The sequence below is a fragment of the Lepisma saccharinum genome, chromosome 1 (assembly GCF_977018435.1).
Source record: "Lepisma saccharinum chromosome 1, izLepSacc3.1, whole genome shotgun sequence".
Lineage (NCBI taxonomy): Eukaryota > Metazoa > Arthropoda > Insecta > Zygentoma > Lepismatidae > Lepisma > Lepisma saccharinum.
The window spans coordinates 140,303,850-140,322,631 of record NC_139229.1 but is presented as its reverse complement, the minus strand read 5'-3'; the positions used below and the strand labels follow the sequence as shown (position 1 = coordinate 140,322,631).

The following is an 18,782-nucleotide window of genomic DNA, read 5'->3' as shown; positions in this document are numbered from 1 at the left end:
GGTCGTATTGGAGTTCCCGGTTTGTGAGTTTTTGGTAGTCCAAAGGCAATCGGCAGGGTTGAATTTTTGACAATGAGTTTTTTCTTCATTTCTCTTGGTATCGTGATACTGCTTTCAATTACTTTCTTTACCTCATTTATTATTTTAGTTATAGGGTTTCGAGAGGTTTCTGTGAAATTGTTTAATTTGAAACATTCTTCCATTTTTTCTTTATAGTCCTTAATTCGGATAAGGACAGGTTTATTTTCCTTGTCCGATTTTATTAAGAAAATGTCGTTTTCTTTCAACCAGATCTTGAAACCATGAACTTTTTTCCCCAACCTTATATGCTCTTTCTCCCGTTCTGTGTATTTTGGACCTCTGTTAGTTCTTCTGTTGTATTCAAAACTTAAACGTTCATCAAGAGCATCATGTGTGAGACTTCGTAATTTTCTTTTTTCCTCCTCATCATCTAAGAAATTCAGTGCTTTCTCTATTGAAATCACGAAATCTTCCTTGTGTATATAAGCACTACCAACTGAAAATTTCATTCCGAATTGAAAAATTTCTATATACTCATCAGGTACCTCAATATCCGTAAGATTTATAAATAATCTGTTGTCAATGTTCTTAGTTTCTATTTTACCAGTGACATTAACTGCTTCCCTTCTTTCATTGTTGTTGTATATAAAGATTAACGGGAAACACAGAGTTGAATGTCTGGGAAGCCTCGTTCATTGCAGAAGAACACTGGAATAAATTAAATAATGAAAATGGTAACATAGATCCAGTGTGGAGTTTTCTTTTTCACAAATGGAGTAAGCCACCATCTTTAAAATTTAATGTAACAGAAAACATCAAGAGACTTTGTGAAAACAATGATGAATTTGAATTACCTGATGATATTTGGGATTCATAATTTAAAAAATTCTAAAATAAAAATAAAATAGACTGCTTTTTTCACAGTTAAGTTGCTATATTACAACAATGTAACATTAACAACATCCATTATATAACAGATTCTTTTTGTTTAAAAATTACTAACCATTGTTATAACTGTATCTTTAGTCAAAATGAAAATAAATGTCTGATGAAAGGAGCGTGTGTTCTCCTGAAACGTCACAAAGAAAAAACTGTTTTCTTATGCTTGTAATAACCGTAAACTACAGGAAAATAATTCTATCATGCAAGCAATGCGTACATACAAGAAAAACTATTATTCATCTATTACGGGGAGAGAGGTACGTACATTCCAGAAATATCAAATCAAGATTCAAACGACACTTCAGAGAATCAGATTTTTGAGAAGATGCAAGTTAAACAATATAGTGCCAAATTTTTTGAAGTGGAAAGTTCGAACTCGTAATACCTACACCAGTGATTTTAAAGGAAAGCTACAAATGTTAATGATAGGACGCCTAATCAGGGACTCGTACTCAGAATTGGACAGCCTTTCTCGAAAGACATATGATCTCCACATAACATTGTCAAATTCTTTGCACCCACTCATATGGGATAAAGTAAACAGAGCTACAGAACAAGTTGTAGAACACTACAGCAAGCTTTCAGAAAGGAGACTTGATAGGAAATTCTACCAGCTAATTCAAGAAGAACAAGTTATATACAACAACAATGAAAGAAGGGAAGCAGTTAATGTCACTGGTAAAATAGAAACTAAGAACATTGACAACAGATTATTTATAAATCTTACGGATATTGAGGTACCTGATGAGTATATAGAAATTTTTCAATTCGGAATGAAATTTTCAGTTGGTAGTGCTTATATACACAAGGAAGATTTCGTGATTTCAATAGAGAAAGCACTGAATTTCTTAGATGATGAGGAGGAAAAAAGAAAATTACGAAGTCTCACACATGATGCTCTTGATGAACGTTTAAGTTTTGAATACAACAGAAGAACTAACAGAGGTCCAAAATACACAGAACGGGAGAAAGAGCATATAAGGTTGGGGAAAAAAGTTCATGGTTTCAAGATCTGGTTGAAAGAAAACGACATTTTCTTAATAAAATCGGACAAGGAAAATAAACCTGTCCTTATCCGAATTAAGGACTATAAAGAAAAAATGGAAGAATGTTTCAAATTAAACAATTTCACAGAAACCTCTCGAAACCCTATAACTAAAATAATAAATGAGGTAAAGAAAGTAATTGAAAGCAGTATCACGATACCAAGAGAAATGAAGAAAAAACTCATTGTCAAAAATTCAACCCTGCCGATTGCCTTTGGACTACCAAAAACTCACAAACCGGGAACTCCAATACGACCCATCATTGCAACTTTCACACATCCTGCATACAAACTATCCAAATATTTAGTTGAAAGACTTGCTATAATTAAACAACAAACACCATTCAGTGTTAAAAATGCATATGAAGTCAAACAGAAACTAAAAAATATTGTTTGGAATAGTGAGTATCGTATTGCAAGTTTTGATGTTGAAAATTTATATCCTAGTGTCCCAATAGAAGGTGCCACAGATGCATTACACAGATGGCTTATTGAGATGAAGGTTAACCCAGTAGAATCATGGGAAATGGTTCGATGGTTTACTGTATGTGCAAATTACAATTACTTTATATTTGATGGCAAAATCTATCAGCAAAATAATGGTCTATCAATGGGAAACCCAGTATCCGGAATCATCTCCAGCATTTTCCTTCATTACATAGAATCTCCAATTGTTAATGCGATAGGTGCGGATATCAAACTCTACATCAGATATGTAGATGATGTGCTAATTATTGCTAAAAATGAGAACACCATCATGGACGTATTTAAATCGTTAAATGAATCACATCGTCGCATAAAATTCACTTGCGAACCCATGAATAACAATGTAATTTCTTTCCTTGATCTGCAAATTAAGACAACTGACTCAACAATTCAAACATCAGTCCATAGAAAAAAATTAGCGGGGGAAAAATACATCCATGCCAAATCAGAACATTCGCGTATAACAATGGATAACATATTTTTACATTTTTTCCTGAGAGCACAAAGACTATGTTCTAATAATGAGGATATCAAAAATGAAGAAGAAAGGCTCTTTAATATAGCAAAAGAAAATGGCTTTCACACTAACAGAATAAACCAAATCAAAAAACAAGTTGCAAGAAAACTAAAGGAAAAGAGAAATACAGACAAAGATGAAAAATCTGTTGAAAAGAAATTTGTGTGCATTCCATTCCACAAGGGATTCTCACATAAAATTGCAAAAATTTTTAAAAGTTTTAATTTCAAAATTGTTTTTAAAGCACCAAGAAGTTTGGAATGTACATTTAATGAATTCAAAATGAGAAACTCGCTACCAGATGTGGAAACCACAGGAATATATAATATAAGTTGTTCATGTTCAAAAAATTATGTGGGACAAACAGCAAGGAAAATGGCAATAAGATGGCACGAACATGATTTGGACATTATAAATCTAAACCCAAGAACAGGTTTGTCAACTCATATCATCGAAGAGAAGCATTTGATTAAAAAGAGAAGGGTTTTAAAAAGATTAACGGGAAACACAGAGTTGAATGTCTGGGAAGCCTCGTTCATTGCAGAAGAACACTGGAATAAATTAAATAATGAAAATGGTAACATAGATCCAGTGTGGAGTTTTCTTTTTCACAAATGGAGTAAGCCACCATCTTTAAAATTTAATGTAACAGAAAACATCAAGAGACTTTGTGAAAACAATGATGAATTTGAATTACCTGATGATATTTGGGATTCATAATTTAAAAAATTCTAAAATAAAAATAAAATAGACTGCTTTTTTCACAGTTAAGTTGCTATATTACAACAATGTAACATTAACAACATCCATTATATAACAGATTCTTTTTGTTTAAAAAATTACTAACCATTGTTATAACTGTATCTTTAGTCAAAATGAAAATAAATGTCTGATGAAAGGAGCGTGTGTTCTCCTGAAACGTCACAAAGAAAAAACTGTTTTCTTATGCTTGTAATAACCGTAAACTACAGGAAAATAATTCTATCATGCAAGCAATGCGTACATACAAGAAAAACTATTATCAATGGGAAACCCAGTATCCGAAATCATCTCCAGCATTTTCCTTCATTACATAGAATCTCCAATTGTTAATCAGATAGGTGCAGATATCATACTCTACATCAGATATGTACCATCAAACGGGGTAACTTCGTACAGATTTTGGCATATTCTAATGTGCTCTGCAAAATCCGTGACGAGTGACAACACGAAAATTATATGCGAGGAACAATTTGTCCTTTATAGATGTACTGAAGGAATACCGAAGAAATTCCAAAATATTAGGGGGGGGGGCAAATACGTCAGCATTTTTGTGACAAAGTTATCCCAGCTAATGGGGTAACTTCGTCATCTCTGCTTACGTTCCTAGCAGGTCAAAATTACCCCCATGAACAGGTAAGATCGTAACGCAAAATGGTATGAATTGCAAAATATATTCTCTTGTCAAGGTAGTGACGTTTGTGTCTCTTTTATTCTTTTTTTTTTTTTATTGGTTTTTAAACATTGAAATCTTACGTGTTTGAAAACAAAACAAGTTCAGCACATGTATCATAAGGGAACAAAGAGCAAGGTGTTTCCATACAAAACATAGACAATACAATCAGTCATCATCTTCACATGCCTCACACGTGTAATATTTGTCTTTGGATCTCTTGTTACACACACCACAAATTCATTTCATACATGAAAAGCACCAAAGCCCATCAGGTCCCCTGTACGTACTGTAATCACACTTGAGTATCACGTACAGATCTTCAGTGGACGATTCCCCTGTGCGACCATTCGTGTTACCGGTATTTCTAATTTGCCATGGCTCAATACTGCCGCCAGGAACAATCTTATAGTTCTGATATTTCCGACCACCAACCATTCTTACATGTCCGGCATCATGCACGAGAAAATGCTGCAAACAGGGCCAAAGCTCAATGCATTTGCACACAACACACTTCCTCCCTTGATGTGCGCTCCACAACTGCATGTGTGTGCCTTCACTCTCCCTTTGTTCCATCAGCATGTGACCCCTACCGACATCTATCGCTCTCATAATGAAGTAGGGTGACCATAATATTTTGCCCCCAAAACGGGACATCACATAATATTTCGCTTCCAAAACGGGACATCCCAAAGAGCTGTTTAACCCCCAACCCCCGATTTCTGAAAGTACGTTACATCTAATTATTAAATTATTGTCATTATTGACATATTAAATATATTAGTTATCGATTATATGAATACATTGATCACATCACAAACAATAAATAAAATATGATCTCATGTTGCAAAATTGTATTTATATTTTCTTTATAATAATTGTTACGCTACTTACATACATACTTACATGCCTGGTCCCTTCGGATCACTCTTTGATATAAATATCACACAGAAGTTGAAGTTGAAGACTGCCAAAAGTATTTATCTGAAGAACGATTCTTCAGTAATCGTTCATAAAACTCCCTGCAACTCTCGGTGAAATTTACTCGCACCAGCAAGAGAGACTTCATTGTTGATACATGCAAGGATGATTTTTCATCAGTCCACATATTGTTCACGATTGAAAAAACACACTCAACGGGGGTAGATGTTCCAGGCAAGCACAACACTATTTCCACAGCTTTTAATAGGACGTCATACTTTATGTGGTTTGCTTCCAACTTACTACACACCTGTACCCATTTATCCGAAATACAAACATTTTCTTCCCAGTTCTTTTGGAGTTGTATTGTGATTTCTCTCGCACACTACAACTGATCAAACAGTTTTGTTTCGTCTTCGAAAGTAGCAAATATATGAACATTTATTAATTTCTCAGGAATTGTTGACATACTATTTTGGATATCACGCCAACTAGGTATACTCTGCAGAAGAACCCACTGAAAATTCTCAGCTCCACCATAACTAGTTTCCCATTTTTCAAGGTATTCCAAGCAGGTTTTGTAAAAAATATCAACAGTAGCTAGATATTCTTCACTTCTAATATCACCAGAATCTTCTAATATCACCAGAATCTTCTAAAGAGTACAAATGGGTTCTAACCCAAGTAGTGGCAAATCTTTCTTCTTGTCTTCCAATCAGTTTCTTCTTTAATAAAGAAATGTGGCATGAAGACTCTGTGGCTGATATGTCATCCCTCTCTCTCATAAGTATTGTCTCTTCAAAAATCTGACATTGATCAATCACAAACATTAGATACAGTTCAAAAGTAGGGTCACAAAATAGTTTTTTTTAAAATAAGGGGAGGCTTTTCTTGCGAAAGAAAGTAGGAATGCAGTCCTGCGAAAATATTTAAGATTCTTTTCAGTGCTGGTCCTAATGTCAAGAAACGGGTATTTCCATGTTCCAGAAGTTTTGCATATTCCACACCAGCAAAACTGCAAAAATCTTTAAGTTGTTCTACACAAACTGTGTACATATGAAAATATTTGTACAATTTCAGAGCAAACCTTTCCAGGAAGACAGTCCACGGCGGTTTGCAAACAATTGTGAACGATATGTGCACCACAACCTATTCCAATTAGTTCCTTGCCGATTTGAGACTGAAGCCTTTGCCACACATTGTTTTTTTCACGCCTATTTACACCACCGAAGTTTTTATTAATGTTATCGGCACAAAGTCCCACAACTTTATCTTGCAAATTATATGTTTCGATTACCTTTGTCAACAGCGAGCATTGAAGTTCAGAACATTCACCCGGCAGTGATGCAAATTCAAGAATTTTTGTGTGAATACCAGTCGCAGGAAGGAAATATCTTACTAACACAGGGAACAGTTTCTCAGATTTCTTCTTAGAAGGGTCAATACTTAGCGTAACTCTCGAGCAAGATGCCAAATTATTCCTCACATCCTCCAAAAATAACGGTGCCAACACGTTACACACAATCGCTTCACCCTTAGTGCGAGCCACGGAATATTTTGGTTCTTAAAGCTTCTTTATTAACTTCGATGTGCAGTCATTTGATCGAAAGATATGTCCATGTTTCACACTATGATACGGAAAAACTCCTTCACTAGCGAAAACTTTCTTGTCTTGAACTTTCTCAAAGAGTGACGTGACACTAGAGGTGCTACATTTTGCTTTTCCAAGCCTCTTTGTGTTTCTTTGAAACGACGTGTTGGTTAATGTCACTTCTTCTGCCGTGAGAGACCCGAAAAACGTACACCACATATCTGACATGCAACACGAGAATTATCTTTTGAGTTTGAGTCTAAACGAAGAAATTTGAATTCTTCTTGCAGATCCGAATTGAAACTGCACGATCACTTCTTGGCCATGCTTATTCTCACGGAACACGCATAAAACAAAACCAGCCCCTGCGCAAGCTAACTTCACAATGCAAACTACTCGACGACAATGATTCCTTCCTTCTAAGGTTGAGGTTTACGGCCAATCAATGACAATGAACAGAACATTTCGATTGTTATGAAGTGCTTAAAAAACAGTCAGCTGTGTTGTCATGGTGCAGTGTTGCAATACTGCTATTGCATCACTTTTTTAGTTGAAATATCTCCCCAATTTAGAATTGGTTTTCACATTAACTTTTAGACTGTTATTAAACGGGACAAATAGTGCTTTTTAAATAAAACAAACGGGACGGGTGGGACATGCCTCGAAAATGGGACTGTCCTGGTCAAAACGGGACATATGGTCACCCTATGACGAAGTTACCCCATTTGACGGTAGATGATGTGCTAATTATTGCTAAAAATTAGAACACCATCATGGACATATTCAAATTGTTGAATGAATAACATTCTCACATAAAATTCACTTGCGAGCCCATGAATAACAATGTAATTTATTTTCTGGATCTGAAAATTAAGACAACTGACACAATTATTCAATTATTCAAACATCAGTCCATAGGAAAAAACTAGCAGGGGAAAAATACAACCATGCCAATTCAGAATATTCTCGTATAACAATGTTCTAATAATAAGGATATCAAAAATGAAGAAGAAAAGATTTTTAATATAGCAAAAGAAAATGGCTTTCACAATAACAGAATAAACCAAATCAAAAAACAAGTCACAAGGAAACTAAAGGAAAAACGATGAAAAATCTGTTGAAAAGAAATTTGTTTGCATTCCATTCCACAAGGGATTCTCAAATAAAATTGCTAAAATTTTTAGAAGATTTAATTTCAAAATTGTTTTTAGATCACCAAGAAGTTTAGAATGTACATTTAATGAATGCAAAATTAGAAAATCCCTACCAGATGTGGAAACCACAGGAATATATAATATAAGTTTTTCATGTTCAAAGGATTATGTAGGACAAACAGCAAGGAAAATGGCAATAAGATGGCACGAACATGATTTGGACATTATAAATTAAAAAATAATGTGATCAAAATTTTTATCTGAAATAAAAATAAAACTGATTGTTTTCACAGTTAAGTTGCTACATTACAACAATTTAACATTGACAACATCCATTGTATAACTGATTCTTTTTTGTTTAAAACATTTTAACCATTGTTATAACTATCTTTAATCAAACTAAAAATAAATGTCTGATGAAGGGAGTGTGTGTTCTCCTGAAACATCACAACGAAAAACTGTGTTTTATGCTTGTAATAACTGTAGACTACAAGAGAAATAATTCTACAATGCAAGCAATGTGTACATACTGTAACCAAAAACACTTACATTTAGAGCACTTACAAAAAACAGTGTGATACTGGAAAAATATCCAAAGAAGAGTAAAATTTCAGTAGTTCCCTTCCAAGCATTGGACTATTATATATATCATCCCCTAAAGCTAAAAAAAGATTAAACTGGGTAGGGAATTATCTATTATACCCTCACCACCCTGCTTATGATTGATAATTACTGTTTGCAAAACTACTAAATACAGTATAACTATCACAAGCTTCCAGTGTGCTAAGTGTGGCGAAAGATGCACTTACGGGAGGGTTTTGTTTTATTTAACTGAACAAAGAAATTACACCGGAATATGCATTATTTTTTGACAACTCTAATTGATTCATTGATTTGGTTTATTTTACTTTGCATTTTTGCCACTTTTGGCTAATCAGAAAGATGATGAAAAGTGATGATATGATGAAATTGATAAAGGGACACTCACAAAGAACACCCATGCCCAGGCAGGGATTCGAACCCAGAAACCCTGGTGTTGTAGCATGCTGTGCTAACCACTCTGCCATGGATGACAGCTTGACAACTCTAATAAAACTAAATATACACAAATAGTGCAACCTATTACTGCAGATTGATAATGAAGCCAGAAAACTACCAGAGTTTTACACCTTTGACAATTATGAAATAGATGTTAGTATTAGCAATTGAATTCTCAAACTGGGATGACTCTGTATGTATAGCCAGGGTGGCTACAAACAAGCAGAAATGAAATTCCCTGACTTTTCCAGGTTTTCCAGGACAAAATTTACATTTTTCCCTGACAATTACAAACTAAACTAAATCGATGTTTTTGCAAATGGAAATAATAAACTCATACAGATCCAGGTATGGATTTGTTAAGTACCAATATTATCTTCTATGAAATTGACTCAATTTCTCTATTCTCTATGATTTGAATTCAAACTGCAAAATAGTGAATTTGGAAAATTATTACAATTCACAAGCTAAGGAAGGATTACGGAATTTTGTCATACGCAGTAAGTTTAAAATAAAATACTTCATTATTTTTAAAGTTACGACTAAATGAAATTAGAGTGAAGAGTGATTGATTAAGAAATACAATTTGTAATTTATCAGTCTCCTTATACATTCTCGGTATTATATGTTGATATTTCCACTGAGGTTTGGAACCCTCTGCTTGCAAGAACCATGAGTGCGGACTCATTTTTCAATGCATAAAGCTCTCTTCTCTGTAAAGCAAACAACTTAACTCTTGCATATAAGTGAAACAATTGCATCAAACAAAATAAAGTGTCATATTTCCTTACATTATCAATGGGATTTCTGCTTCAGTGCAGTATATCCAAGTGAAGTACTGTGAAACTGACAACATGCAGTTATATAACCTGACAAGTTAAGTCCCGATATGCGCAGATCGCTGCGGAGCACTTCGTATTACGTCATCCTCCCCACCACTGTTCTACTCACTGGTCTGGCGTTGAGAGTACCAGTGGTGCCAACTCAGCAAAATTAAGCCAAAACAAATATGACAAACAATTTTCAGTGTTTAGCATGACGGTGCATGCAGGTTCCTATTATATCAGTGGTTCATTTTTATTTAATCCGGCCTTTGAAAATGCGTGCGGTGCGCCGATCGTAAACTGTAGTATTACGCACGTGCGTTAAGGTTTATAACGAAGAGAAACTACAGGGCGAATGACTTCATTTTCTGAATGCGACATCGAGCAGTGGCCAGTTTTTTTTTGTTTTTGTTTTAAAAAATACGAGTGGGGTGGTGGTGGTTCGTTTGTTTATCGTACAACAATCACCACGAGAAGGCAATCTGATAACACTCTTGCCTGTGTTCTTTTCTAAAGCATTGAAATGTTCATGCTCTTTACTCTTGGCTGCAAAGATTCTTACCTTGAAAGAGATGGACTTATGGACGAGCGTGTAGATGAACTGAATTAGACTTGGTGAAGCCGATTCAGACACGGACACAGACTCGGATGAGTGGGAGAGTGAAACTGAAGAAGGAGAACTGGAAAACATTTAGAAGGTGAGCTCAGTTCTATCGTTTATATATTTTTCATTTTTCTATCGTTTTATTTCGTACATTTCTAATGCTGGTAAGAAATATCCCTAATATAACTTAATTCATTTAAGGTTTAAAGGGAAAATATCAAAATGTATTTAGAATTTAGCGCAATCAATAGGTAGCGTAGGTGACGGGATACTAATTCATGCCTTTCACATTCAAATTTCGTTGAAAATTCTCAGAGGATTCAGCTCCCTCCAGTTTGCAACACTGCGAATGAACGTCGCCGCAGACAATGGAGTGCGGAAATGTGATGTGAGGTGCGCAAACAATGGATTGCAGCGTCTTGTTTTTAAACTTGTCAAGTTATACCATTAATGCTGTCGAAAAGGGTATGTAGGTATTAGAAATTTAACGCAAGGAATTTATAGAATTGCATTGTATAGGTACCTGATTTAGCTAACCATACATTAAAACAGGAACACTCTAATAATAAAAGCTTCTGAAAGTTCATATACGAGGGGCATCCTGAAAAAGCTCCAATGGTGCCTATACGCAGCACTGGTGGTCAGAGATAGACACACACCCATGCAGGCAGGAAGAAGTGGCATGTAGCAGTAATCTGGTACAGTTGCAATGCAGCCGTTTTAGGACAGATCTAGGTTAAAGATTGCAGCTGTCATACAGTCTCCCACCGAGCCTAGCCTACAATGCACTCCCAGAATTTGGCACAGAGCCACCAGCAATTGTGTGAGGTGTGCAGACAGGATGTCGTGCATGGTCAGATGATGGTGCAGACAATTCACGGAAAGCCAATTGAATGTGCACAACCCCATACAGCTGAGTACACACGGGCCCTTTGCGTGAGAGATCTTGGACCACTCCCTGTACAGCCCTGGCCTTGAATGTACCGACTTTCATCTCCTTGTTTAACTGAAGAGGTTTCTGGCAGGGCAAGGATTTGACAGCTACAGTGCGGTAGAGATAGATCCAGTCTATTCTGTCAGACACATACACCATGGGCATAGAAAATTTAGTGCCATACTACGACAAATGCCAGAACAACGTTGGTGATTATGCCGAAAATTAGGTTAAGACTCACTGTTACTAATGCAATAAATTAAACTGATATTCATGTTTTATTTATGCCTAATTGGTAGGGACCTTGATATTTTATTTTTTTTCAAATTGGTGTATTTTCTTATTTTTTATTTTTTACTATACCGAGTTATTTTTCTCAAAATTCACATAGGGGTGTGAAGTTAGGGCCCCACACTTTCTTGATCACGGCTGAAGGCGGCGGTGATGTGATCAGCACCACGCTCCTGGCTACCTTTATCCATCAAAGTTTCCTCCATGTACCCGGTTGATGTGACGCTGGGTGGGCGCCGGAGCAGTTTGAATAGGTGGAAAAGATCCCGGTTCTCCTCCGCAGGGGATCGACCCCGGGTCTCTCGCATGGTAGTCAGACGCCCTAACGACTGAGCTCCATTATTTCTCGCTCGACAAATGCTGATGGTGCGAACTTAGATTGGTAATTCAAAACACATCTCGCGTGACAAATACTGAAGATGTGGCTCCCGTGTGGCGGTAGATACGCACTCGATCTCTCGTTAGAACCCTGCCACTTTGCTCTGTGATGCAAATGGTTTTGATAGAAGTCGAAAAAATCATGGGAAATACATGATTTAATGTGGTTGTCGGAATTATTCCATGTACTTATAACTCTATAGTTTACTATTGAGTAAAATGTTGGAAAACTTGCATGTTCTATGTACACAAACATGGCCTAGAAAAGACAAGAATGTTGGATTTCATGGAATTTTTCGTTGTTTTAGGTCATTTCTTTTAAAAAAATTGCTAAAAACGCCAACAATTCACATTTTATGCCAAATTCGCATTATTTCGATATTTAGAAAGGGCGAAAAATGTGTCCAGACATCACTGCACATTCCTAAACATAACTTCGCAGCAATTAAAATTTTTCACGGTTTTGGCGTTTGAGAAAAATCAATCGGAAATTACTTTCTGCCACCCCTCGTATAAATCAGTAGATGGAAAGTGAAAATTTAGCAGGGCTGGCAGAAAAAAGTCAATTCTTGAAGAAAGTGATTTGCTTTTATGATTGAATGATTCGAGTAAATATGATATTAAAATATTTACATATTTATTATATTTTATTTCATAATATTGGACATTAACGTTACTCAGTTAGAGATTAATGAGCATCTCTCACGAGTTTAAACAGACAGGACAGAAAATGGTGTTAATTTCATTGCAATACTAGTGTTGCAGTAAATTTGAGGTTGGGAGCATGCACTTGCCAATTTTTATAAAGTTCACCAATTTAGATTTATGTTTCACTTTTTCGTGATAGTATTCAATATATGTCCAGTTTTGTTGGATTGTTCTTGATATCTAATGTGATTGTAAACGTATGTTAACTTGTGCGAAACCAGTAATACGTCAGGAGGATGAAAGCACTGCTACATCAAATGAGGTGAAGTGAGCCAGAAGAGTAACAAGATTCCAGCAGCATATTTGCAGTCTAAAGCTCTTCTTGTTTATGCATACGATTTTTGTTGGATGTTGCAGTCCGACATCGAACAAAAATCATGAGTCCCATGCATGCAATTTCTGTCACATGTTGTAGTGAGATACTTTGTCGGGTGCCGATATTCGACAAAAATCGTATGTTTCAATGGAACCTATTTGTTTCCATGTTCCTTCAGTTTGCCCAACAAAATGCCTTACTACGACGTCTGACAACTATCGGACGGCGCCACCCGCTCCCATCCCCTCCATCTGTTGACAGTTCCGTCTCCATACTACTCCCATACGGACAAGAAAAAAATGATAATTCAATGCGTTTTCCACGTAATATTTAGAGGCTTAACCTTTACCCCGATAATATTATATGGTATCATCAGAGTAAGGTCGTTCTGGCCCGATGAAACCATATGGTATCATGGTGCAGATTACGAAATGAATGTGCATTTTGGACCCTCATACTCTTCTGTTTGGGTTGAAACTCTGACACAGGTCTGGAGCAAGCCTAGGTAAATTCATATTGATGACCAACCTCCCCCCGTCCCTCTCCGCAACATATCCATGACACATTTCCGAATAGTTTCACATTTTGGCTCAATATTCAACTTGTATGGCACCCAGGAACATGAAACAAGTTTCAATCTCTTTGGAATCGTCCATTCTTTGAAGAGAATACTAAGGTTTGCGCATTCTTCCGAAAATAGCGAGAGAAGAGGGAGGCAAACTCCAGATTTTTTTTTCCATTGAAATTCGATGGTCACACCCGCAAACCCCCCTTCCTCGGTTCGGCGATTTTAATTGTACACGGTTGCATGCTATGATGTTTTAGCTGAAAAACAAAACTTATCCGAAGTAGATTGCTCCAATAGTGCCCGAGTTATAACAATTTTCCTCCAAAAATGCTAATTACCTATTATTCGTAAAAAAAAAAAAAAAAGAAATCACATTTTGGCTTATTATTCAACTTGTATGACACCCAAGAACATGAAACATGTTTCATTCTCTTCAGAAATGTCCATTCTTTAAAAATAATACTAAAGTTCGCGCCTTCTTCCCAAATAGCGGGAGAAGAGGGGGCAAACTCCAGAATTTTATGGTTTTTTCATTGAAATTCGGGGGTTGCGCCCCCCAAACTCCCTTCCTCGGTTCGGCGTTCTGAATTGTACACGGCTGCATGCTATGATGTTTTAGCTGAAAAACAAAACTTATCCGAAGTAGATTTCTCCCATTGTGCCCGAGTTATAACAATTTTCCTCCAAAAATGCAAATTACCTATTTTCTGTTAAAAAAAAATATCACATTTTGGCTTATTATTCAACTTGTATGGCACCCAAGAACATGAAACATGTTTCATTCTCTTGATAAATGTCCATTCGTTGAAAAGAATACTAAAGTTTGCGTCTTCTCCCCAAAATAGCGGGAGAAGAGGGGCAAACTACAGATTTTTATGTTTTTTCCATTGAAATTCGGGGGACGTGACCCCCCCTCAAGCCCCCTTCCTCGGTCCGGTGTTCTAAATTGTACACAGTTGCATGCGCTGATGTTTTAGCTGCAAAACAAAACTTATCCGAAGTAGATTGCTCCCATAGTGCCCGAGTTATAACAATTTTCGTCAAAAGGGTGTTCGAAGTCAATGAAGACGATTTTCCCTGACATTTCCCTGACTTTTTTTAACACCTCAAATTCCCTGACTTTTCCCGGTTTTCCAGGTTTTCCAGGTCTGTCGCCACCCTGATAGCGTGGTTTTTGTTTCGTTTCAGAGCCTCTTTGTTTCAGCCTTATTTACATAATCCAGGTTAGCTGTCTTCTTGTTATACGAGAAGATGGGTTTCTAACACACCTTACTACCTAACATGCACTTATGACCTATCGGGATCAGGCAATGACAGTTCAGGAGGTTAATTATGTACAGTTTATTTACAATACCCTCCCTTCCTCTGTATATACAAGCTTCCAGTTATGACCCGGTAGATCCACGTTCTAGCTACATTCAGGAGTGCCTACACACCCCCTCTCTTTCATAAAATGCTGGTAAGTCATGTTACGAGTGTGCTATTTAGCACAGCACTAATTTTCTAAAGCGGTCACGCAGGAGTCCCTACTTGCACTTTCCATAAGCAAACTAACAACTGAACCCTCTCGAACTGTATGCTGCATGCTGTATGCTCTCGTCTTGGGTGGGAACCCTTATGGGACAAAGGCTCTTTGTTAAGCTGAAAAGACAGCAAGTCGTTGGGAGAAAGTTAACATTCGAACACCTGGCTAAGCAGCAAGAGGCAACCATCACAAAGGCATTTACATTACAGAAACATATAAATTATACACACAACTTGTGCTTCACAGCCATATATTACAAACCATACAGCAGTTTATATTTAGGAAAAGATAAAAAAGTACTCGATATTACAACTCACCACATCATTCACAAGCTCTGCAACTGATGCCTTCTTATATTTGGATTTGGTACGAGGGGAACATAATATTTCAGATGGTTTCTGCAAAATAAAATTTGGGGTGATAACAAGCATCATGTGATGAGATATATATACAGTGAAACCTCAATTTTACGTTTTTCAGGACCATGGTGAATAAACTTAAAATACAGGAAAATGTAAAAGCGAGGAAAATTTTATAGCATTTTCCTGTTGGGACCATCAAGATTGAATGTATAATGCGGGAAAATGTAAAATCCGGGAACGTAAAATCGGGGTTTCACTGTAGTTACTTCACAGATAACACTCACGTTTAAGACAGACAAACAGGAAGAGAGGACAGAGCATGATGCACTTCAGCCAGAATATTTGGTGAATGTGATGTTTGTTCGTGAAACCGTGACCCAGTAAAAGTTCTTTTTTTTTAGTTGAACAATTTTACTCGGAAATAACCTTCATTTTATTAAAAACTTTACACATTAATTAACATATGCCCTAGAAATTAAATATTAATAAATCAATTAAGGCATTATCATAATAGTTCAATTATGTCTAGGCTTGCTGGCAAATATAAAATTATGTTTAAATTAGTTATCAACCAGGATCTAATGGACTCTTGTAGTTTCCTCACACTTTAAATTAATTTGGTGGTAAATGCATATTTTCATTGACATGTTGCATTTTGAACACAGAAAAATTCCACTACAAAATATTTGAAATAGTAAGTGGGAAAGAATTACTTATATTCTTTATTCATAAGCATGTTGATACAAGGTGTAGGGTATTCATTTTGCATATTTGAGGTTCATGGCAAAAACTTGGTAAAAATTCACATGTTTGTCTTTTAAAACATATTTTAAGTGCAGTACTGAATACTTGTTTATGACACGAACCATATTTAGGGCTGTAGCTGCTGATATTGATACCAATGTATCAGTATCGGTATTGGAAGGTACCAATTCAAATCCAATCACTGATATTAACAGATACTTTTCTGGAGTCCTGATGCCTTGCAGTGTCTGCAAAATATCATGCAACACTTGCCTGGAGTTTAAAATATCCTGAAAATTATGCAAAATTCAGAGTTGACATTTTGCATCAATATTTTGCGGGAAGCTGGATTTTGTTACCAAATGACAGCTATTTTAATACTGTGATCATCTTATAAACATATTTTGAAGTAAAACTCTGCTAGATTGACATAGTACAGCCAGCTGACATTTCTTCCATAGCTTCATTCTGCACACTCCAAATGATGTAAACACACTGTGTCCAATTTTTATCCTTTCTAACTACAACATGTTTACCCTTTTAATGTCACGTGATTTTACATGAAGAATCTCTCAACTGTTTCATGATGAAGATTAATGTTCATTAGTCAAATCATCAAGTAATTGTAAAACCCCAATTTGCAAACAGTGATTGAGCATTTATAACTTTTATTTATATAAAGTTTATAAATATTCTAGACAAATTTAAAGTTGACATATTGACTCAGCCCTAATACATATATTACAGATGAGGTGACATAAAATGTCTGCCAATACCGATTAACAATCAGATATAACACTGCAAATGTTTCTTGAAAGACATGAATGGTTCATTTATTAATCTCTCGAATTAATGTGAGTCCTGGTTGACTGAAATGACTTTGAAAAAGAACTGCCTTAGACAATTACTTGACAAAACTAAGGCACATAAATTATATATTTATGAACATGAAAATAACAAAATGGCAGAATTTTGCACTACATTTCAAGATATTTATACATATATAAAATTATTGGTAGTTTTACCTATATACACTATCTATCAAAAAGTAATTGGGCACCTATGATGGTGGTTAATTTACAGTAAAAGGTAAAGGTAAAAAGGTAAAGTGTTCCCCTGTGCATAGCACCACGCCATGAAGGCGTATAGGGGGTGTGAGGGTAACGCCCCACACTTTCTTGATCCGGTCGTGAGTGGGGGTGATGTGATCAGCATCACGCCCCTGACTGCCTTTACCCCCCAGGGTTTCCCCCAGGTACCCATGTTATTCGACGCTGGGTAGGCGCCGGGGCCGCTTCCACCGTTAGAAAAGTTCCCGGATTTGAACCGGCCGGGGATCGAACCCGGGACCTTGAGCATGGTAGTCAGACACGTTACCGACTGAGCCACCGCGGCCGCATGGTGGTTAATTTACAGTAGTATCTAATTTGATTCGTGTGGCCTTCATGTTGTTCCGTGAGCAAGAGAACCACTTGTGAAAGAGATGGCACGTAGTGCAGAACTATCAGACTTTGATAAGGGCATAATTGTGGGCTGCCACCTCAGTGGGCTGTCTAGCAGGGCCATAGCCGCAAAGTTAAACAGGCCCAAATCAACAATAGCATTTTTGCTTCATAAGTGGAAGGTGCATGGACATTGTGACAATGGTGAACGTTCCGGGCGACCGAAAAAACTGATTAACAGAGATCGGAGAACCCTAAAACGTGAAATTGTCAAAAACAGGACACAGCCGATGGCTACCATCAGACAGGAGTTTACGGCAGCAACAGGGGCGTTAGTTTCCATTGAAACATTGCGAACAGAGGCCCACCAACTCGGATATTCCGAAAGAGCAGCTGCACATAAGCCGCATATCACCAAGGTGAATAAAGCTCGCGTCTCAAGTGGTGTTTGGACCGTCGCAACTGGACACTGGAACAGTGCAAAGCGGTTCTGTGGAGTGATGAGTCGAGATTCACATTGTTCACATTTGGGATGCATTGGACCGGCGGGTGAGGTCTCGGGAAATGCGGCCAAATGCCATTTTCCAACTGAGTGAGATCTTGCAAGAGGAATGGCGACACATTCCAATGGACGTTCTCCACAAACTAGTCGAGAGCATTCCTGACAGGTGGCTGCTGTTATAGCAGCAAGAGGTGGCTCCACGAAGTTCTAACAGGGTTCGAACCACCAGACAACCATTTTGTACAGGTGCCCAATTACTTTTTGGTAGATAGTGTATATACATATATGTATACATAAATAAAGAAATTAAAATTAAGTATCAACATGAAAGGCCAGCCACTAGAGTGAAACCTTGATTTTATGTTTGCAGGGGACCAGGGTAAAAAATTTAAATGCTGGAAAATGTAAAATTGAGGAAACTTTTATGATATTTTCTT

The 18,782-nt window shown here is 36.7% G+C and overlaps 1 protein-coding gene across 1 annotated transcript in view; it reads right to left on the bottom strand.

Moving 5' to 3' along the window:
* The window catches only part of LOC146001733 (uncharacterized), an 83,574-nt gene that overhangs the window by 28,386 nt on the left and 36,406 nt on the right, over positions 1-18,782 (bottom strand). The window contains exon 9 of the mRNA XM_083139432.1: positions 15,613-15,693. Coding sequence (XP_082995558.1) covers positions 15,613-15,693 — 81 coding nt within the window. The remainder of the gene's footprint in view (positions 1-15,612; positions 15,694-18,782) is intronic.